Source organism: Lottia gigantea (assembly GCF_000327385.1).
Source record: "Lottia gigantea unplaced genomic scaffold LOTGIsca_8, whole genome shotgun sequence".
In the NCBI taxonomy this organism is placed as follows: Eukaryota; Metazoa; Mollusca; class Gastropoda; family Lottiidae; genus Lottia; species Lottia gigantea.
In genome coordinates this window covers 1,720,920-1,745,377 of record NW_008710662.1, presented here as the reverse complement: position 1 = coordinate 1,745,377, position 24,458 = coordinate 1,720,920, and the positions used below count along the sequence as shown (strand labels likewise).

At 33.4% G+C, this 24,458-nt stretch overlaps 1 protein-coding gene across 1 annotated transcript in view; it reads left to right on the top strand.

The window, feature by feature from the left end:
* Window positions 1-24,458, top strand: part of LOTGIDRAFT_91538 (hypothetical protein) — a gene marked incomplete at both ends in the record, with an annotated part of 52,932 nt that overhangs the window by 27,909 nt on the left and 565 nt on the right. Inside the window, 2 exons of the mRNA XM_009066921.1 lie at window positions 21,802-22,338; window positions 23,983-24,108. Coding sequence (XP_009065169.1) covers window positions 21,802-22,338; window positions 23,983-24,108 — 663 coding nt within the window. The remainder of the gene's footprint in view (window positions 1-21,801; window positions 22,339-23,982; window positions 24,109-24,458) is intronic.

Below are 24,458 nucleotides of genomic sequence, written 5' to 3'. Positions count from 1 at the left end.
GAGAGAGGGCAGTTTTAAGCTGTTTTCTTGCTGTCAAGCGAGTGTTTAATGACGTCAAATTGGTTATTAATTCAAATCAATGGATGACGTAATTTGTGTTATAAACCTCGCTTTCAGTGTCTCAAAAACAAGGCGTGAATAAGGTCCATATTGCACCAAGTCTGGCGGATCCTGCGCGCTTATGGCGACCTTAACACGCTCAGTAGCAGCGTAGTAAGAACGCCTTTCCGATGTGACGGGGCCGTAAGCAAATATGATTGGTAAATGATGATGTGCTCACTATTTCCGATAAACAATAAGAGATATAAATGCCCCGCCAGGAATGTGACCACTGGGATAATAATAATATAAACTTTTCTTATATAGCGCATTCTACGATGTACGTGATAACATGACATTACAGTATATACGGACTTTACAGTATATAAATAGTTTTAAAAATATATACTTTATTCAGCGATGTACATGATAGGATGACAATATAAATCAAAATAAAAAAGTACTGAGTTTAAAGAAGTCAATTTTTGTTTGCCTTGATTCGGCGAATTCTTTCCTACACGCTCAAACGACCTAAACACGCTCTGATCAACTGCAGTAGCAGCGCAGTAAGAACGCCTTTCCGGTGTGACGGAGTCGTGAAACATGAAAAATTATTAAAAACTCGGTGCTAGTTTAAAATTTATGTAAGGGAATTTATGATTTATAGGATAGCCAAACACAGAGAGCTAAATTGAAGAAAATCTAGTGCTTGCAAATTCCTAGGCTCCGTTTCATAAAGATGGTTTAAGTTCTGTTTAAGACATTTATCTCATTAAAGTACATCGCTATCAGCCACTGACAGAGGGTCCATAGGGTAGATAGTAACAGGATTCTCTACGGAGACATAAAGCTTTCATTTCTGAATGCCTGACTATCACCACTTGCATTAATATCAGGCATGACTTACCCCGGCATTATATCTGATGTGATGAATAAAGTTGATGTATTACTCGTAGCTTACATAGATATATAATTTTATAACATCAATTTAGAATACCATAAATACCGAGCTGATACACAGTATCTTATGAGAATGGCATCAAATGTTCCATGCTGAAAGGTATGTTTGTGTTTGCATTGGTGTACAGATTGATATCGTTTCAGACAATTGAAAGACATCTTTAACACCAGCGTTTAGAGTTTTATCCGATAGACTAACCTCTGGAATTATTCTGATTATTTCAAATTAACAGTCACGTAATTTGAATTATTTCATTTCTTTAAGAATACCGTCTGTCGGCTGTAGAGATATCACTTTCTTCATGTTCATGTCTCAGAAGATATAAGAAGATTAGAAAACAGAGAAAAAAATTCTGTTCGAATAAATTGTTGAGACTTTTTGGCTGCCTTTCGTTTTCTAAGAAATTGATCTTAAATTGTGACCTAGCACCTTCGTCTAGAACTTTAACAAAAGATATAGATAAAAACATGGCCAAAGTTAATTTCTAAAATTAACTTTTCCACAGGCATCGTCTCAAATATTTATTGGATTTCTTGAAGAGATTTATTGGATTTCTTGAAGCGGTTTAGTAATTTTGTACCATAAGGTGAATTTTGCCGATTTAACTGCAAAGTTCTCATTTTAAGGATGTAAAACACATTAAAAAAGGTTGATATCTAATCGAAGTAGATGAACCGTGAAAATTCAAGATCACCTTCGTATGTCACCAGTCCTCTTAATCAAGTTAACTTAATATGATCTCGTTATAAATACCATAACGGACTAATAATGGTCGCCGTGACTAGAGAATGTGAAGCCAACGTGGCTACAAAAAGACTAATCTCGCGAAAGAAGTTAGTCAGAGAGACTTGCCAAGAGGCAATATTGGACCAAATGGCAACTGTATACAGTCTTTTAGTAACCGGCTAGACGATGGTTAGTTAATATTGAAAAGGGTATACCAGGATCATAGGAAAGAAATGACTATAATGGTTGGATATAAATTCAGTTGCTCCAACTCGCTTGGTTCGTGAAGACTCATTAAGAACATTATGAAGAGAGAAATAGGTGTATTAGGGATATAGCATCGAATTCCGGTCTTCATGTTCTGCCGCTCTCACCCATGAAAACTACATTGTTGTGATGGTGTAAATGCATCGAATGTTCGAATGCACCTGGTTGAAACAAGTCCGTAATGAGTTTTAAGACGGCGTATCTCAGGTTGAAGATCGGTTTCCATTGGCTCCATTGAAGTTCACGCCCCAACCAATGGAATTTTAAATCGAGCTCAAAGTTCCGAATTCCACTCTTCGTCCGTAAAAAGATTAATTAATTTATATCTATCTATTACGTTCACTAAAAACGAACGTATTTTGAAGCAGTTAAGCATGAAAGGGGTAAAAACGTAATAAAATGTTTCAATGAGCCATGTTGTCTTGACCGTAATAAAATCCGCACTTATTCTCCTCACTTCAAAAGAGTTAGAAGACTGAATTTAACATGTAAATATGAAGCATTACAATAATACATGTAATTGTATCACATTAAAACCTAACAATTTGATTCAAGAGCTTTTAGTGAATGATAAATTTGACATGGTGTTGAACTGATCTTTCTCTTTAAAGTTACTTCAGATAACAGTATCTATTGACAAGAAAGTGACTGCACAATAAATTCAATCAAATTGATAGGCCTTTGAAAATTTGTTCACGTAATTGAATAATTTTCTTATATATCACTTATTCATTCCAACAATAAGTGCAATTATCTTACCTTAAGTGGCAATTTACACTCGAATAAATGTTCGTAGTTCAGATACATATTGTCAATAATCCCGAATCACATCCATTATGTAATAGGAATGATAAGAAAAATTGTGCATGTTAGAAAGCAATCATTTAAAAAAAGGCAAACCGTCGACGCCTTGTTTATAATTCAACAATGTCCGTTCCCTTCAAGCAAGAGGGCTAAGATATTCCTGAGAAAATAATTTATTGACTCGCTTTCTTGGCGCAATGAATCTTTGCAAATTATCATCAACGCCGAAAAAAACAATATTTAATACCGATTTTTAATACAAGTCCTTTAAAAGTCAAACCATACTATGCCATCCATAATAGACTAGACTCTGTAATATTGTAATGGATAATGGTAATGGAAATTTGGCAGGATTTCAATCCAATTTCTCAGAAAATACCACTAGCAGACATATAAAAGGATTTCAATGCTATTTTTTCAATAATTATCCTTTAATGGTTACTTTTTTAACCAAAATAAAAACAAAGATAGTTCCTCTAGGATTTCAACTGTTTTAATAAGAAAAACACTGAAAGAAGTTTTGTATTAAGAATATTAGTCTGACAATAGCTGTATGAGAAGTGAGAAAGTTAATGGTTGTTAACAGAATCTCTCAAAGTAACTGTTTAATATTTGTTTTAAAATGATTACAAAACTAAAAATTGGTGTCTGGAGGTTTAGATAGCCCTTGAGGAAATAAATAATTATAACCAACGGTGGAAATTATTTCTAACGATAAACGGGCAATAAACAGCGCGAATCTTTGAACCGGATATTTTGTGTACTAATGACTTAAGAATGATTTGATGAGGTTTTCTTATTAAATCCTGGCCTGTTTTCTTGGACTATTTTAGGTCACCTACTTAATTTTACAATCTCATAATCCAGTCGGAATCGGGTCACTAACGGTCTGATATTTTGTGAAATTTTGCAATTTCTGGTTCATATTTCTACTTATGAACTTTTTATTTGAATTTCATGTTTCTTAATAAGCAGGATTGTGGTGGAACATGTACTTTGAGATCCTATACACGATTATGGTATGCGTTCATACACCATTTATGATGATTTACGTTTATGACGATTTACCCCTAAGATACGAAAGAAACGGTGCTTGCTATAGGCTAATATTTTAGATTGACATATCCGTGTGACTAATGGCTATGATTCCACTTCTGTGTTATTCTTTTTTCAAGTTTTCTAAACTGCAGTATAATAAATTAACCGCTAGGATATGAAATAACAAAACGGTAGTTGCCGTTGGCCCCTTTACAGATTGACATTTCATTATGACCAATGGCTATGATTTCACTTTCTCAGTGTAGTTCTTTTTGCAAGCTCCCTAAAACCGCAAGTTTTATCCGCGTTCTTTTATGGAACATAATTAGCTATCTTGAAATAAATTGATTTCAAAATCACTCAAGTGATTGAATCCAGTTAATGTGAAATCTTTTGAGACTGTTGAGAAATTTTATTATGACATGTGATAAAATAGGTATTAAACAGTGATTTATGAGGTCTTATTGCTTCTTTCTTCATATTTGTTTTGTATCGATGCCAAAATTTGAAAGGATATCATTAGTATGTTCACAGATTCGATCTGACGAGGTTTTATGATGATTTATGTATACAATGGAGGGAGAAAATCACTTTTGTCAGACAAATTTGTTATTAAGACATAAGAATCGTGACTTTTTTCAATTTGTTTTATGAATATTGTTAACATTTCTTTACATTTCACTGATTTACATAATACCAAGTGATTGAATTCTCGAGCTATCCTCAAGCTGATTATTTTGCCAAACAAATAGTCTATCGGGAAACTAGTAGAGTCTCTTGACACCCACTAACTCACACTACAATATAACTGACAAATATTTCGTCTGTAGTTATCAATAGACGATTGAATATCGATGAGGAAATTACTATTGTTCATTTTAACAAAAATGTCAAGTTGTCGGCATGTATTAGACAGTCGATCCGTTTAGCCTGTACCCGGAAGTGTACAACATTTAGCGCTAATTCCAGGAAATCCATATTCATTTTCGTCGCCTTGTGATAAATTTGTCCTCAAGGCGAATTCTGGCCACCAACTTTGCAAAAGAAATTATTCCACTAGCATAGTTTATTGAGAAAAATTGAGAAATTTGTCACTAATGCTTATTAATACCAATGCTGCGAATGACAGTGAAGTCTTTGTCCTGGTTTAAGTCACATTTGATATCATCTGTGATTTGTTGGGTATGTAAGATGGTGATGTTTGCGATTCAACAGATTGATGTAATAACCACTTCTATAATGTAGGTATTTAACTTGGCTTGATTTGCTCCAATGAACATCCGTTATAATTAAAGCATGCCATTTAGTGGAACAAAAACCTTTTTAATCAGTTCACGTACACCAATAATTCAATAGAATACAAACAGAATGAAGAAAACAAAACAATAAAGAAAATAATTTAACGGAAATGTGTCTAAAAGAAGTAGCAATTTCATTCTCCTCAGATACACCCAGTGTAAACTGTTGCCTTATTATATGTAGTCTGTTCAATGCCCTCGCATCGGAAAGCGTTGATTTCAATTGACATATTGATCCAAGGCGTTCTCTTCACAGGAAATTTGTCGGTAAACGTGTTCAAAGCGGAAACCATTTAGTAGAATCGTGTGTTACGTCTGATCTAACAATCAAATCTAATTGACAACATTCTGTCGCTAATTAGCTCTAGCATGAAGATCATTATTGAATAGAACATAGATTACAGTAGCAATAGAAGCTAAATATGGCTTTCAACTGTGTTTTTTAAACATCAAATTCCGTATCTAGTCAGAGGAACAATCTTATTAACCAATACATAGAGGTCCATCCGTGGTTTTCTGTGATGACTCCTCCGCTCTCTCTCCCTCACCTTCAGAACGAAAACCCACTGTCTGTTGATTCACTTTGTTGATAGGTCTGTTCTTTAATCTTTGTCAGTGACATTTTATTTTGGTTGATGGTTAGGACTTATGTATTGATTTATTTATTTCAAGTGTTTTTTTTTAACTTTTTGTATTGATTTATTTATTTTATTGTCTGCTCCACACATCAAATGCTAACTTGAACGATTGGTCTAGGTCAAAAGATTATGTCAATGCTCGAATCTATACATACCAATATTAATATCTTGACGAAGAGATCATGTTATTGTTTAATTATTACATAATAATCTTACAAAGGATATATTCTTAAGAGTGAAGGAAACAGTCTCTAATGTAGCAGAGCGACAATATATCTTTGTTCAGATAATTCAGTTAGTCGGGACCTATTCTATTATCCACTAACAAACACTCGCGGACTGGAATTGACTGAAAAGAGTTTCCAAGTATTTTATTTTCATGCTAATGTTTCATGTAACCGAGATAATGTACCGTTATTGTTATTATTTTTTCAACATGATCCTTTGGCGCATTTCCATCTTGCATTTGTCATCAGATCTGTTAATGGAATGAGTAGGAGTGAAGAAATAGCAGAGGAAGAAATACATTAAATATGAAACAATGTCGTTAGCATCAAGTTTAAAAGGAGCATGAAAAATGGCACAGACTGTTTCAGGTTATATATGTAAATGACTTAAATATGATACTATGTATATAGCCAAAGAGAATCAAGTCGATGATGGCTTTTATTTATGTTTTATTAACATCTCGTCGGATCAGTTAGTTTATTACATCGTGTTTCGGAAGTGAAACTTCTTTCGCAATATTGTCAGTTCACCTTAAAGAGGGCCAGTATCCAAACACATTACATTTCATCTGTTACATGTATAACATTTCCTTCGCATTACATTTCATCTGTTACATGTATAACTTTGTACTTTTACTTTAATGCGCCATCATGAATCTTATGGATTGATTATAAACATACTTTTATATAATTTGTAATGACATGAAGTACAAAAACAGGACAGGACACGCTCACTTCTCCGGAACACCTGATGCCACTCTGATACTGGGTCAATCAACTCGAAATCCTGGAATATAACAGGTAATGTTTGTTGATAAACTATATAATCCCAGCCGCCCTAGCATATGGCGAAATAAAGCTAAATGGCCATATAATTGTAAGCTGGAATCGACGAATTAAGTATAGAGAATATTACTTTATGATTATATAAAGATTGATTGGGTTTTTACACCACCATGATATTACATCATGTCACTTGGGAATCAAGGAATCTGAATTCAATCTGGTAATATCGTGAAAGAAACTCAATAATTCCGCTTGTGGTATATGCTACTATATGATAAGAACAAATCATCGCCTTGTTACATTAATTTGGTACCAGCATTGATATTGAAGGAAACACTCTCGCCTTATTCGAAACCTAATAATAAAATTAGTAACATGCTCCCCAAGGAGTCGCAGTCTGATAACTTTATCAATGTGCAATGGAGATGTTAGATATGTCTGATACACCAAATTCTTGGTTGTCTGATAAAGGTAATTATAACATTTCCAAGATTAGAAACCACGCTTTATCGACTCCTGTAGCTACTACGTAGGAAATAGCGACTGACATTTCACAAGCGACGAAATCCAGGAAATATTCTACCAATGTGTCATAACCTTTACTGTTATGTAATCAGTTATTCCCGCGCTATTGAGCATAATTATTTTAACAAAGTTGGTGGTATTACCACGTTCTAAGTTTTCTTGTTTGGTTTTTCCGAAATTTTCCGATTGGTGGAAACGCCACAGTCCATAGTGGGTCAAATTGTTTTGAAATGTTCTACTTGATATGGATTAGGATCGAGACCATACAGGGGATATACAGTACAACCCTAAGTATAATTGTATGGTCGTTAGGTTTAAAACCTTTAATTCATTTTCCCTTTTGAAATACAATAAATCATGTACCAAATATCACTGACTAAAGGGAATTACTGTTATACCTAAGAAGACAGTTCATAGATCAACAATGTAATCTGTATGTACATAATTAAGCAAAGGTTATTAATATCGTCATTACATGGTATGGATACTGGTACTATAACTAGTATATTTGTATTAAACTAATGACCTTGTCCTTCGAATACTATTTCCCTTCGGCAAGAATAAAATTGGTGGTCAAATTTACTGCCATTTGTTAATACCACATCCGGACTGTCAAATTGTAACTGTCATCCCTGCTACTTATCTTAACTGCACTGCTTGCGGTTAACCGACAATATCCGTAATAAATGTAAAAAAAAAATATTGGTATTCGTTCAGGAACCATATAAAGTATCTCTATAAATAGCTTGAATATGTTAAGAATATCGCATTTTAGAATAAGACATTTTTGAAAATGTAAATCATAGACAGCATTTTAGATTTCGTTTTTATGGTGATAAATTTGGTATGAAAGCTAAAGCCTACATTTAGAATACTTCTTAACCATGGCACCATGTATGATATTTTTGTGCGCCAGGAAAAGTAGGAGTCTCATTTATGGGATATTTAATAATTATTTGTCTAACTGGCATTTTTTCGTTTAAACCCTAGATTTCCATTTTTCTGTTTTGGGGGTTTGTAAAATGTCGATACACGTATATCTAGAAAGACAGAACACCATTCCTGTTTGAATAATACAACACAGGCTACTTTTCACAGATAAATGCAATTAATATCAGATGTAACCATGTTCCAGACAGTATTATTCATATTATATATCCTTGTAGTCGGGGGAATTGTGTTTAACACTGTCCATGCAAACGCCAACTTAAATGACAAATACATCAAGGCCAAGAGTATTTTTAACATGAACACAATTGATGCAAATCATCAGGGACACATTTCCGCTATTTCTAATTGTCTTTTATTGGTCTTTAAAGTGTCATTCAGATCGTAGGCAAAATCCTTCAGAATCGTAATCAGCCTTATTCTGTGGAAATGAAACTAGTTCTTAGTGCTCATTACTGATCATTACGTAGTATGCGATACTGTTTCTACCTCCTTGATTGAATAATAGATAGCTAGGAATTGATACTTGAATTTTATTATGACCATCAATCTAGAATAAAACTCTTTCATTGACATTAATATGTCTGTAACTGAAGCAGAGAAGTTTTAATATCTCCTGTACAAGGCAAATAATAGATTTTTATCTTATTTCCAGAATGGTCTAGACTATGGGGTTCGTTTTGTTATTCATATATTAATTTTTAAAAAGTTCCAAACAATTTTGATCCTAAAAACGTATAAAACGGAATCTAGCTAAGATCTGTTATTGACACAGCTTGATATATCTTGCATGCAAAATTGTTATAGTCACGCACAAGAAATTATGTCTCTTTAATGCGACCTTGGGAAAGAATGGGGTATTATGTATCTGATAATGACTGAATTCCATTACCAAATATTAAGATAAATATAACTTCCTATAACTTCTTAACAGTTTATCAAAGGTCTCAAGAAAACATTAATACATATCAAACATCTCTATATAGATATCTCATGTTAAACTTTTATGTTCATTGATAAGGCTGCTTGAAACTGACTGATATGTTGATGATATCGTTGTCGTATAAGACAGATCGTTGAAAGTAGACAGTTTTATGGGAAGAAGAAATCATATGAGAAACCGAAGGTAGAGTTCTTCAGATGAAGTACCAATACAAGTAGACAGCAATGACTGTTCGATTTATTGTTCCTAAAACCAATGAATCCGATACGTCTGTCTTAAAGTTAAATAAGACGTATGTAATGCCATTGCGAATAGATAAAACCAGAATGTGATCAAATGAATTTAATTTGAGTAGCGAAGCTTCCGAGATCTTCAACCAACTGAAGCTGCACTATGCACTGGTGCGTCATTTTACTATCTAAACTAATTGAAATGAGTTTGATATCTGCAAATGGTTTTTATCTTTCGTATAAGCGAAGTGATAAATACTAGGCAACCCGTTGCCTAATTTGCCTACCGTGTGATGCCCGAGTTATATCAAATAATGAGCAAGGTATCACAATAGCCGCTGTGGTTCATGAAATTATTTGAAAACTCGCCGAGAATACGGACTCTCTTAGGCATATTATGAAGAGTATCGTGTTTTGTTACAACCTGAATCGTCTATCAGTGATGCACTTACAAGGGACTAACATGGAAAAGTGGCAAAGTAGTCAGATGGAATATAGGCTGTGTACGTCTGAAATTCTGAAGATTCCGTCACTATACAGGCGTTAACAAACTTCAATGTTTTAAAATTATTTCAGTTGAATTGGTAGTCACGTCCTTGCACCAATACAAAGTACAGTAAAAATAAATTACGAGTTCAACATACTATCTTTTTCATTTTATATTAAATTTGAAATTTAATTGAATAGAAGCCCTTCACACAGTGTCAGTATCAACTGTCCAGATATTACATTTAAATTTCCATCAATATATTGAGGTTTTCAAAATACCTCCAACTCTTATAGGAAACACAAGAGACTGGCAAAACTGTCGTACGAAGAAACGCAACATAATTAATAAATGTCATTTAAATGTCACGTATGCTCTACTGAAGTCTTTTAGGGGACTTTATTTTAATCATACTCATCATCAACATTGTTGAAATTAACAGCTCTATTCCCTGTCGCTTTTTTTTGTTAAATTGGAAATTTATTTGGCCATGACTAAATATATTAATCTAAAAGGATTCCAAAGTGTATAGGGATCACTTCTTACTTCTATTAGCTTAAACGAATCCTAATTCCTGTCCAACGGCCGTGATTCCTGTAAATTTCCAAACTCTTGGTTAGATTGTGACTATCTCGTATACCATTTGATTGGGAATTACAAATGATGTACATTAGAAGCTTAGACATATTTATATAATTGCAATGTCACGCTACTATCATATTCTAGATCATTAATATGCACATTACATACATTTATTTATTATACATATACGATTATTCTTCCTAATATGCTAAGCCAATGTCATAGATCTCATCGATATATACACACTTTAAGTCCATCACTTTGTCCTCTTTCTCAAACAGATTGTCGTATGAGCATGGTATCGGCAAATCATTCTACAATCTACAAATCACTACAGATAATACATTGTCTTAACGATAATCGAAATAATATTCTGTTCCAGATTGGACAACAGCATGCAGTGTGCATGTGCGATAGAAAGAAAGAAACAACTATATTTTACAAGGATAGCAACTTAGGTTCACAAAAGATCATTTTTACTAGCTTTTGGCATTGACTGTACCCGTTTTCAGCTGGGTCGACTGGAATTATGAGTGAGGATGGTGTATTCAAGTTCATCAAACCATCAGCAGCATTCACCTTGGTTTTTTTCGATTCAACTGCCGAGGAATTTTAATACAGGTGTCTCGTTTTTTTGTCTAATCCTTATGTAATCCTATAATGACGACCTAATATATATGGATCGAACCCGGAACTCTAAAATAACGAGCAAGCGTCTGACTCTCATGAGAGACCCCAGATCAAAATAATCGAAAATAAGAAGTAATGTGTTAACTTTAGAATGATAATTTGATCCCTCTAGTGGTTTAACCTTATCATTCTTGGTATTGTTTTACTACACGGCAGTTTCAATTATTTCTATTGCGTTCATCAATGCTTGAGACTGAAAAGCTTTTATAACTACACCAATCGATGTCATGCATTTACATAATATCATTGAAATAAGGACTGAACATTTCCTTCTGTGATAAAGCCATATTCATCATCGGCCTTTGGCATTTTAAATCTGTTCCCACTGACAAATTTAAATAAAATCCTTTTCTCTACATCTTTCATCAACATTATGTATCTAACGGCGACCTTGCTGTGTGGGGCAATATGTCAGGCCATTGCCTAGCTTTCTTACTCATTTTATTCGATGGTCGTGTGTGGGAGACTACAAAAGAACATCCATCTTCATCAACCTTTTTACAAAACGATTCTCAACTTCTAAACGTTAATACATTAGTAGTTTAACGAGTGTAGGAGGTTCGTCAAGGTGGCTTCGGGACAACAAAATTCGGAAATTCATAATCAATAAGTAAATAAGCTAATGTGATATAGATTTAATACGACACGCTTTACTCCTCCGGGGATTATATTTTAGATGTATTTTGTATTTACTAGGCGGACTGAAACTCTTATCAACACGCTATTGAGAAAATTACCATTAGAGAAGGAAGTTTGAAGTAATAACCACTGGCGTTTTTCTTCGATCACAACGGTCTAATAATAGTAATCTGAGTTTATTGAAAGATCAACCAATAAAGCACAAACCTAAAACAATTGCTAAATAGATTTCTTGACCAAACAATATATGTAAGTGTAATAAATTTGGTAATCGTCTTTTCTGTAATAAGGTTTTCTTGTACGAAGTGAATTTTGCCATGTGACATGTACATTATATTACTTCTTTAGAGGTCCATGAATGCCATATCTAATTGTTTGTTGATCTGAGCGACATAGTGCCAATTACAAATCCTAAAAAGCTGAGATGGATTTCCATCGGAAATCACTGAGTTTGCGACCCTGACCACATGTTATCTCATTCAATACTAGGGTGTCTAGTTAATAAGCACGTTATGCTTGACACAACGATAGTATTGTGTAGTCATATAAAAGGGTTACTTCACTATTGTTAGGTATGCACCAAAAATCCGAAACATTCTCATCCAAAGAATATATCTCAGATTGAACTGACAACAATGAAATACGATCAACTTGATGGTCGCACAGATTCAAAAAGGAAAGTAGAACCTGAAAACGTGACGGTAACTGGTGGCATCTATCGGCATGAGCCTTGCTGAAATTACTCAAATTAGCGAATAAATTGGTTTCAATTATGGGTCAAAGAAATCAACATTTCAATAGGTTTTGTGACCAGTTCAGCTGGAATCCTTCAATAGACCCTAATATAATTATTAAAATCTTAACAAATAGCTTCACAATAAAGACATAAATTTATTCTATTTATAATTTTAATTGTATAGCTGTTTATTGTAAAGAGACAGAAACGCCATTTTTGACCAATCATACTTTAGTCTCAGAAATGGGAATTTCTTAGCCATCAGTAATAGTGTTCACAGCTCACTGTCGAAATTTGAGCCTTCAAATCCACGTGTGTCCAGAATTATCCGCTTTTGAAACTTGGAAAGACGAGTCGTTCAGATATTTTTGAAAGAATTATGCGATTTTCGTACACTATTTATATAAGTTCAAGACTGAAATCAACCCCTCAATTTGTCGATCTGTCAAGAATAAATTAAGTCATTAAAATAAAATCATCTTTACTCGATTATAGCGGATTTTAATATGCAATAGATATAATGAAACTAAAAAAAGGACTCTTAAACGATGCTTGTTCGAGTTTTAAAACTATTAGATTTCACACATTTGTCAGCTAGCCTCCAGGACTCATGAGAATCATTTATGAAGTTACTGGAACAAGTAGTTTATTTCTATAGTTCAAATAGCTAAACTTATCTTTCCTTGTGCTTAAAGGTCTTTTAAAGTACTTTGCATAGAGATAAATATTCTGATGTATCACCATCAATTGACGTTTCTCAAGTTACCAACTATTGACTTTGTTACTCGTGGACAACAAAATAATTTTTCTCGGGTGGTTGAGAGTTGCATTTGTCCTTTGATCCGCTCATTTGATTTTTAGTATCGGTTGAATAAATGTAACTAAGTCTACACAAAATTAGAAATGTCAAGCTTTGCAATCATTATCAGCATCTGATTTTGTTCATTCTTGCCATTTCACCAATTCAAGTTTGGGAATAAGCCAAGGTTGGGGCGGAATTAATTTAAAACATTTCGCTATAACATCACTGAGCATAATGTATGTGCCAAATTCTAATTTTGTTGCAGTCATAGTTTGTGCATACATCATGATGAGTAATATCTTCACGTGAGTTTAATTACTTCCTAAAAAAGTTTAAATCATTCAGCCATTAAAATGCAATTAATTCATTATACAAAAACTTATCACAACATCTAAAGAATTGTGAAGAGATTTCAATTGACATTAATTACCGCACTCTTTTAACAACTTTTATTATTTCTTTCATATCCAGTTACCTTTGAAGAAGGCAAAACGAAAATTGAATTATCCCTGCTATAAATGCCTTCAGTCTGTACTATATCGAACAATTTCGTGTCAAATCACACAATTTAACAACCAGCACATGTTCGCTTCGGGAAAACATACTGTAATTTTTAAGTCGATCATAGGAAATTCTTATGAAAATGAAAAACTGCAATAATGTTGTTATGTTGTTTGTTCCAGCTTCATTGAATTACCATTAAATTACAAAATGAACATAAAGGTGAAACAAATATACTTGTCATTAAAGAAAATGATATATACTCCTTTCATTCAAGATTGCAAAAAATACAACTGAGCTTTTCAAGTTAAAACTTTAAAAAACCTTCAAAATGTATCTTCAGCATCTATTTTTCCCCACTGGTACTTTCTAACGATTAACCCAACTTTGACTGATCTTATTTCCATTCGGGTTTTGAATTTCATTGTCCCAATAATTATTTTCTTTTCATATGGTGCACAAGATTGTAGAGGATCCTGATACACTTGCGTTTCAAGGACTAGTATCTAGTATAGCTTGCTAGTTTTCACCCAACTGTGCTAGTTTTAAGCCTGCTTTGATTAAGTGAAACGTAGGACGTAAAACTCCATTCATTTCATTTTTATTTTTGATTGAGTTACAAGTTACTAATGCGAGTCGAAGGAACTGCTTTGGGAAAAAGCGTTTAGTCATGCAGATAAGAAGATACAATGGAACCCCTACACAAAGATGAGGGATAAATATAATGTGGCTCTTCTGGCAAATTTTCCTTCTTGCCAACTAAAGGTCGTTAACTGTCTTTCTTCATTAACTCAAGCAGATAAAAAAAAAATAGGACGTAAAACTCACGTTTATTTCAATTGAAACTAGTTTGAAATTGCGTGGAAACAATACTACTGCAGATCTAATAAAAACTCCGGTGCAATCCAGACACACGCAGCTTAAATGAAGCAGTTTAAGACAACAAATATTATTTGGGTTTAATGATCGTATTTATCGGTCTTAATGTCTTAACTGATAAATATTTTGGGTAAAATAATACTATAATAGTCTTTTATGTTAGTGGTCTGTTTTCTCTCTTAAAATAATGCAACTGTGTTGTTTAGAATTTAATAACAAGCTCGAGAGAAAAATCTGGCGTGTTCAATCACAATATTTATAGTTTGAGAGTTTCCAGTCAGTGCATTTGGTTAAAATAAAAATGGTAGTTAAAGCTAAACTGTTCGATAATGACTTTAGTGTGGCTAAGACATAAAAGAAGTTGAAGCCGCATTCATTCTCAAGATATTTGCTTCAGAGTTAAAGCCTCGTTCACGTGAGACTTCCTGATCCTGGTTTTCACCTACAAGGTTGGGTCAGCGATACATGTACTTATGTTGCAGAGGCCGTCTTAGAAGTCTACTTAAGACGCAACATCACAATCTAAAAGTGGCTGTCGTACTCACAAACCAATTCGCACTGAAACTTCAAAGACCAAGTGCTAGCTTTTATAGGAACAGTTGGCGTGGAATAAAACGCGAAAATTCAGGCTTAAAGCGAAAGAAACATTTAACATTTTCAAACCTTTGATAAAACAGAAATTCTTCACCAGTTATGAACTGTGGTTATCAGAGATACACGCCCCATTATCACAAAACCATTTAGAAGAGAAAAAATACTGGGGTAACACAAAGTCAAATCAGTCATTTTTCACAAGCTGAACAATATAAGCCCGGTTCCCACCTCTCTGATGCAGGTTGTAGAGGTTGGCATGGAAAAACGTCTATTGGATGAGACAATAAACCGATGCCTTATGTGGCACGGGCTGTACATGTTACAGATCCCTCGACAGTTGGAAATATAAAATCGAGTAGGCTAACACCGATGTCCTGGCAAAATTTCCCTCATTGCATACTGTATTGCGTTGCCCAGATTTATTAGCAATTATTTGGTGCAGAATAGTAGAATGTTAACCAACATTTGAATTTAGAGCCAATGTTTGCCCTAACGAAAAACTCTGCTTATCTTTCAATATGAAAATACGTTTATCAAGACTGTTCAATATTTACAAAATTTAAGAACACCGCGTCTGAAATTTGATTTGCTCTGTTTTTCAATGCAGAGGAAACACCCGTATTTATTTTATTTTAAACGGCTATTAAGTAACATGATAATGGTTGTGCTGTTTTTGTGATGTCTGAAATTTGTTTAATCTTTACGTTCGAAGATTACCAGTTAAATTATTACTGTTATGAAAAAGCGTGAAATTAGGTTTATTTAATTGTTGATGTTCTTGGAATGTTTATCTACGTTTTATAAATATACACTCTAATAAATATTAAGAGTGTTTTCACTTTTAAAATGATATATAGATATGAAATCAGGACAATGTTTAAGTTTCAAACTGTTTCGCCTTCAAGATGAGCACATCATGCGATTCAAATAATCGGAAACCATAGAATTCGACATATCGAAGGAACTTGGCAGAGTATGCTTACTCTTCTAGACACCTGATACCACTTTTCATTATAAAATACTTATTCACTTATGATTGATGTGCTTCCTCAAGTAAAAGTTCATTTGCTGCTACCAATATTTCGGGATATCGGGTTTCGTTTTGCGGTTCGGATCGTAAGTACTTGGTTTATTTGTGGTTTCAGATTCCAACCACTCAGGTCGATGAAAGGTTTTGCAAGAGACAGGCCATTTGCATCTACAGACAAAAATGAACATGGCGCTGTCTTAAATCCAACTATTATCCAATATCTTGCGGTCTTTGACAATCCTTGCTCGTTAAGTAGACTTCGGCACCTCTCAAGCTGTTCGGACCGTGAGCTGTTCGGACCGTTTAAAGTTGTTACCAATACGACCTGGTTCAAGTTATACCAACATTTAAGTTTCTATCAAGTAATATGTTATATTCAATCATTAACATCAACAGTACTTCTTATCTCGTGCTTATCGTGTAATGATCAGCTATTAGGTCCAATTTCGAGTTTATTTTAAAAATACGTCCTAGTAATAAAGATGATGTAATGAAATCTAGTCACTGATATCCTGGCGATTTAACATTTTTTCTTGATTTATTAAAGATTTGTAAGTATTTGTTGTAAGATTTCAACTTTACGGCTTGAGGTAAAGGTTTTAAATACGTAAATACTTCACTTCCAAAAATATAGTCCAAGATATCTTCGTGATATACGGAATAACGTTCAAAGATTCGCTCTGATGCAAGGAATAAAGTTAACATAATTATGATGATTACATATATTGTGATATAAAGGTGGATTTGTGCTTCTGACACAGTCAAACGCCGCTATACGCTAGCAAACGTTATGTGAGCGTAATTGTTCCAAGTGTAAACACACATATTTTCAATATTCGATTGCCTGTGCTGTCCAATGTTGTCTTGTGATTGGTTTGAACGCCGGTGTATGCGAATTCACATCGTGAAAGTTCAACACAGTTGATGTATCTTTTTTCCTGTAACTTTCTGTCCGAGATCTGTACTAAGAAGTACTTGGCAAGAATGGTGACTTTTCTATCGCAGGTACTTTTTAACCCATTTGATAATTCATTATCTTGTAAATTCTTCCCAAATTTATGAGAACTACACAAATCAGAAAATTGGAATGGTGTAAATGTACATATACTCATACAATAGGTTAGAAAATATCTTTACAATCCCTTTAAGATTTTACTACCAAATGAATTACGTCGATTTCTAGAAATTTTATATTTTCGTCAAAGATATTGTTATACTGCATTCTTTATAACTGATCACTTTAACTTTGTGTTAGAAAAAATACAAAGAAATAGATTGAATAAACTGATTTGTATTTGTCAATTAACTCCCACGACTCAATCGGGCATTTTCTAATTTAAATCAGTAAAAAAAGATAAATGACGAACTTGAATGTTAAAACCAATAAACCACTTTATCAAAATATGTACTTTTATCAAATCTATGGTATTTGACATAACCCTTTATCTTAGGAGTACTTAAACGTCCTCCAATTACTCAGCAAGGTGTTAATTCTTCTCCAACTTCCATTCTTTCTGTAGAGGTGAAACGAAAGGTCTTTGATTGTGTTTATTTTAGAAATCGCAATCTTGAGATTTGAACAGAAAGCACTGAATAGATAGTAATATGAGATTTTAATATGCTATCATAACGATTCCTGATTATCTTGTAAACTTCTGGCATTTTGGCACCATTCCATCAGTGATTTGTAAGCAGTATTACAACTATTGTTCCTTTGATTACATTTTTCGATGTACTAAATCGACACAGGTTAAAGGTACATGAAAGAAAAACATTATCTTTACTAATAGTCATAAAATTCTTAGCAATATTTTCTTCTGTTTGTCTTAGCTATTTCTGGAGACCTCTGAATGCTCGTTGATTCAGACTGTGGGATGTAATGTTAAACAAATATCTGTAGAATTTTAATTAAGGATTTATAAAATTTGAATAAACAAGAGAAAATCAATAATAGCATTTTCAAATTAAATCAAAACAAAGAAAAACAATGGTGAGAGAAGTGTTTGATAACAAATTTACCACATAATTTCGAAAAAAACCTGATAAATAACTATCAAAGAAGATATGCCAATAAAATAAATGATACACAGAAGAAATGGTTTTAATAGCTGTTCTGGAAATTGCTGATAAGAGTCAGCTTAGAAGAGTTACTTCGTTCTTCTCAAAGCACTTCCTGGTGATCCTTCAAGCAAGTGACAAACTGGGTCTATCATGGAATTTTCGGTAAATAAGTTAATCGTAACCATGTTCTCATTCACTATGAACATAAAGCGCCTTCACGTTCGATATGTGCGGAGAAATTTTTTACTTATAATTTAAACAATATCTTATTTCTGCTGAGATTGATTTTATGCCAAAAAGAGGTTTCGAAAGGAGCCGAGGCTTATGCTAATCCCGTACTTAATGCCTCTTAGTAATACTGATCTGACCACACAGTATCATAAATATTGTTTGAAAGAATATTATATTAATTTGATAAACGATGTTATTGACAGGTATTTCCGGTAATTGTCATTTGCTTTAGTGAAATTAATGGTTTTTTCCTGATAGGACTAAGCCAATCTGTTAAAAACAATAGACTCAACAAATGGTCTAATTGTACCTTTCAACGTACTGCTAGCTGGCTTATTCTAAATCTCTGGAATGTGGAAGCGTAGCGTGCAGAGTATTTCGTGTTTTATTTTCACAATTCTTAATGGTATCTCTATTAGAACATGTTAAGAAGTAGAGTAACATTGCCTCATTAAAACAACTGAATGTAAAACTGCGTGTCAAATAGTCGTCACATCTTTACTTACAATATACTACACATACGATCCGTTACAATGTATAGTCACCAGAAAAAATTTTGACCAAAAGTGAAAATATCAATGTTAAGTCTGAGCGGTAGGAATAAGGTGGGAATATACGAAATGCGGTGTACAATGCGGGATTATCGATACAGTAGAAATTAGTAGTAGCGACCGTATCCGGACCCATACCTCATGTATTCACTTTTATTTTTAACGGTCCCGCAATGTACACCGCACCAGAAACCGTACCTCATCAATTAGCGGCTTCAGGCGGAAACTTTAGCTAACAGACTGAAATAGAAAGCTTGTTTTTTCCAACCTGCAAAACTATCGGTTGGAATTAAACATTCGTTCAAGAATTACACCTGTGTTAACCGAGAGATATAATTCCCTGGTGATAGTACAGACATTCTAGAATTTCCAACTCTTCAACAAAAACTTAATTTAACATTAAAATGATTGTTTTAAATGTCACGAGTTGACTGTTTGCTTTTGGGATGTCATTAAAATAACTTGTGGATTTATTAAGTTAATACAGATTATATACATAAATTGATATTAAGGAGCGTGATTTGATATTCGAGAGCAAAGGCAAACCCGATAAAATATTAGATAACACCTCCGTGCTTACAGGAATAAAATTGTTTTATCCACAATATTCCTTAATTGCTGACAATCTTTATAGCTGCGTCGGCTTTGGGTTTCGCTGAAATCTTTCAATCGGGTTTAGTTGATATCTTTCAATCGGGTTTAATTGATATCACCAAGTTCTCACTTCTTGCTGAAGAAATTAAAAGTTGAAAAGAGGGTTTCTATTAAAAACCAATCGCAAAAACTAGTTCTGCTAATGTTTAAGTTCACGGCATTTCAATCCAATGATCACTTTAATATCCCCTCTATAACTTATAATATCTCATGGATTTAAGTATCTTATAAATTGCCTTATCGTGGATATTGTCTAATCCTAAGTTTCATAACAAATCTTGAATATTATTGGTTACACCTGGTCTTTGAATTATGATCAGTTACGAGTAAGTTATTCTGTTAAGTGTAATTCTAGATCTACTCAAGCTCTAATTCATCAAAACCTAACTACTAAAACTATTAACTAAACTCTGCTAAATCTTGACAGGTATCTATTTTATGATTTTAATTGCTTGTGTAAAGAGTTAAAGTTAATAATATTGATATTCTTAATGTTCGAAAAATACTTACATTTTGTGAGTAAATAATGCAGTAGGGTTGCTTTGCAAGTTACCAAACCGACGTCGCACGTTCAGTGTAATAAGTGCCAGTTGGAACGAAAACATCTACTTTGTTGTAGTTAATTGTTGCTTAGTAATGTTTCAAAATCTGCTTAAATGTCCGTTGCGATAGTGACGTCATAAAACATTGAGTTTTAGTGGAATTTCAGGAACCACTGAGGTCTAAATCAAAATTGAAATGGTGTATATCGATGCTAACTGGTTTCCGATTTAAAAACATCCTTACAATCCCTTTAAAGACAGTGCATCAGAAACATGCGACTTTATTTGTTGTGTAATATTGCAATATTCTATGCAATTCGAAAATCACTCATCAAAATATTTTCTTGTTTTTTAGCGTCGTAAACAATTATTATATACGAACAAAACAGTTAACAAAGCCATTTTTATCACAAAGTCTTCTTTTGCTGGTTTGATGTATGGCTTTCTACTCAATTTGCTGATTCTGTTAATGTCGGTTACCTTGTTTCTTACATACATTCGTAACATAGTATACACAAGAATCTTATTTCATATTTCAGACTAATATTTCAGGTTTGTTAGTAACAATTCATACTGCGTACAAAAATAATTAGATACTTGATCTGTTCTCATATTTGCCCCAAATCTTTAAGCAAATAAACTGGTCAAACGGTCCAATTCATCAACAAATCATAGACTGTAACTGACAAACTCAAGAAAAAATATCGTAAAACAAACAAATATTGCCAAAATTATTCTAACTTATGGCCAGAAAAGACCTGTGGTTTAAGACAAAATATGTAATTTGAATTATAAAATCGTTCAAAAGCATAGTTACAAACATGAAATATATCAAGTGCATAAGAAAAAAGGCAAATTGGAAATGAAAGTTTTTCTAGAATTCTATAATTGACAATAATTTTACGTAGTATTCTATTCTGATAAAAACCCAGTTCAGAAAACCACATAATGTGAGAACCGAGTCTGTCAAACCAATTCCAATATTCTAATCTCGATCATGAAATTTAACAGAAAAGAAAGAGATTTATTCACTAATTAACTGCATCAGATTGGGTTAATGAAGACGGTGAACGCCCTACCGTATGTATTGGGAAAAATGAGTCACAGTACTATAATAAAGTACATGTATGAAAATTGAAAAAAAATATGACAAAAAAACGCATAGTATATGTATTTATTCCAAAACGGCTGCCTTAAAGCACCACGTCCAATGATATACGACTGATATTGCGTCTTCAAGAAACAAATAATATGTTATAGTGCAAAATACATGATTGTGTAGAACTTTCTCCAAATTGATGTCCATGCAATATGCTCTTTAGGATGTTGATCCTCGTACCCGAATGTGGCTTTTGAATGTGTGTTTTAATTGTTCCTTTTTTTTCATTTCAGCTCTACCTCCAGATGTGTCCAGTATATGGGAAGCTTATCCTTGGAGATTCGGCACCTTTTTCTGTATTGTGAAATCTTTTATATCGGAAATGACGTCATATGCCTCAGTGTTAACTATAACTGCCTTTACAGCAGAGAGATACGTGGCCATATGTAGACCATTATTATCCCAATCTTTATCCAGTTTATCAAGAGCTGTAAAAATCATCATTTCTGTATGGATTATTGCCTGTCTCTGTGCTTTGCCTTATCCTGTTCATACTCGGGTATTTTACGAGGTGCTTCATCCGGAAACAGGTGAACCATTGACAGATTCTTTATTGTGTAATATACCTGCTAAATGGAGATCTGGTATGAGTTACATGTTTCAGTTTTCTACCTTTGCGTTTTTTATCATTCCTATGATAGTTATTTCTATAGTGTATATATTAATTGGTGTTGAATTATGGAACTCTCAGTTGGGGATTGACAATAATAAAAATAAACAAGCAGCTATACAAGCATCGAATGCAAGAAAAGCCGTGCTGAAAATGTTAGGTATGTATGCTAATTCTGTACATTTAAACCAACATCAGATCTAAGTATCTGATGGTTATGTACCTTACAACAAGTGACCTACTTCTGCTTAGTACTATAGTACTTTCGGTGACTTATAAATGACTAAGAAATTAATCTTGAACAATTTAATACTGCTCTCTCCAGAATGATAAAAGCAGTTCATTTTCCTTTGTCATTTATCAATTGGTTTTGCTTTTATGAAGTAGGTTCCAAAGTAAAACTTCCAGAAGTGTTCAAATTATTTAAATAAAGCACGGAAATGTACTTGTTAGTTGTCACGGTTGTCTAGACTTGAAGCATTAACAAACTTGTTAGATTGACATATTTCTAATCACGACAAGGCTTGTTTCAAACAGAATATGTCAATTCTAATGCAACCAAATTTTCCCATTTCTTTTTTTTTTCTTTTGGAAAAATTATTGATTGTAAAGAAGCCAATAGTCTTATAACAGACACAATGTTAACTAACATACGGCTACGACAACATTAGTTTAAACAGTACTTATTAACAAAGATACAATGACACATAAAGCAATATAACATACATAATGGGCCACAATAACAAGACAGAAACTGCTTCTGTAAAACCTCTTCCCGTGAAGATGATTTTATTAGAGAAATACATGTAGTACCTATTTCAATGAATTCAGTAAATACAAAGTGAAGAAACAGTGCGATAATACCATAAATAAATATAATGTGGATGGTGACTGACCAGTGTATATACAGTGTAGGCATATAGGTTATAATTTTAAAGCTTCAAGGACATAAAATAATATTAGATGATATTAGAGAGGTGGAGGCGAGATGGATATGGAATTTATACTTAAGATTGGGTTGTAACTATACAATTACGGAAATTTAGAACGAAAGGACGAAATTTCAAAAGATTCGAAAGTCAGTCCTAGAGAGTATCTAAGGACATAACAAGGATCAAAGTTGTTTCATTGTCGATCTATTTAACTATCAGACTGAAATATCAATATTAAGTGATACATTATATCCATCGTGATCAAATCACACCCCAAATCGTCATACTTTTTCGAGGTTAATAAGACTATGTCAAAACTCGTATTCCGGATACGATGCATTACATCGCGTGAAGGTATCCATTGAAGATTGATACTATAATAAGTTGTTTAAGCTATGTCAAGTGTATCGAGTTCCAAATTGCCACTTCACTGAAACGCACGAATTTAACCTACACGAAGTAAGAGATCTGATGTGTAGGTGTAAGTGACATTTTCGCTCAAACTCGTGTAAATCCCCCATTATGAGTTAATGGCTAATTGGCCAATTGTTGGATATATAAGTGCCGTTCTTCAGTGTTTGGGTCCTTTAATATTTAATTGTAGTATGTGCAAATGCGTCCAACTATCACCCCTTGAAAGATCGGGTATTCTGATAATTGGCGCAATAACGCCTTTTAACAACCGGTTAATTTGTCTTAAAAGCTTCTTCTTGGCTTCCATTTATTGTTTTCGCTTTTTTTAATTTGTCGAGAGCTCAAAATGTAAATAGCTAATAAAAACGTCATCATTTACGAGATATTTGTTTGCAGCCAAAGATAATTATATTAAATTGTTATTTGCCTAATTTAATGTTATTATTTTTATATTCCAGTTGCAGTAGTAATTGCCTTCTTTTTATGTTGGGCTCCATTCCACGCTCAGAGATTAATGACAAGCTATGTTTCCCAATGGACGAATCGATTGTTAGAAATACAAACTTGGTTATTTTATGTATCTGGTAAGTATAATAATGCCAGGGTGAGATTGGTGCATGTTATTCAAGTTTCTTTTATTGTTACTTAATGTAATCAAATAATTTATCCACCCAATTTCCGAAACCGACCAGGCGTAAATCCCAACTGAAATTGGTGTATATATTCTTCCGCTCAATTTCACGAAAAACTCTTCGCTGTACTTTCTGTGCTGGCTTAAACATCTCTTAATGTGTATTTTTTTTCTGTTACATGTTGCATAACCGGTTACTATATGTCTTACGTTATCTGAAGCACGAATGTAAAACGTAGTTTGTCACTTCGACGTGAATGAATTTGACAACATTTTACAAATTCATTGAGATCCAAAGTTAGT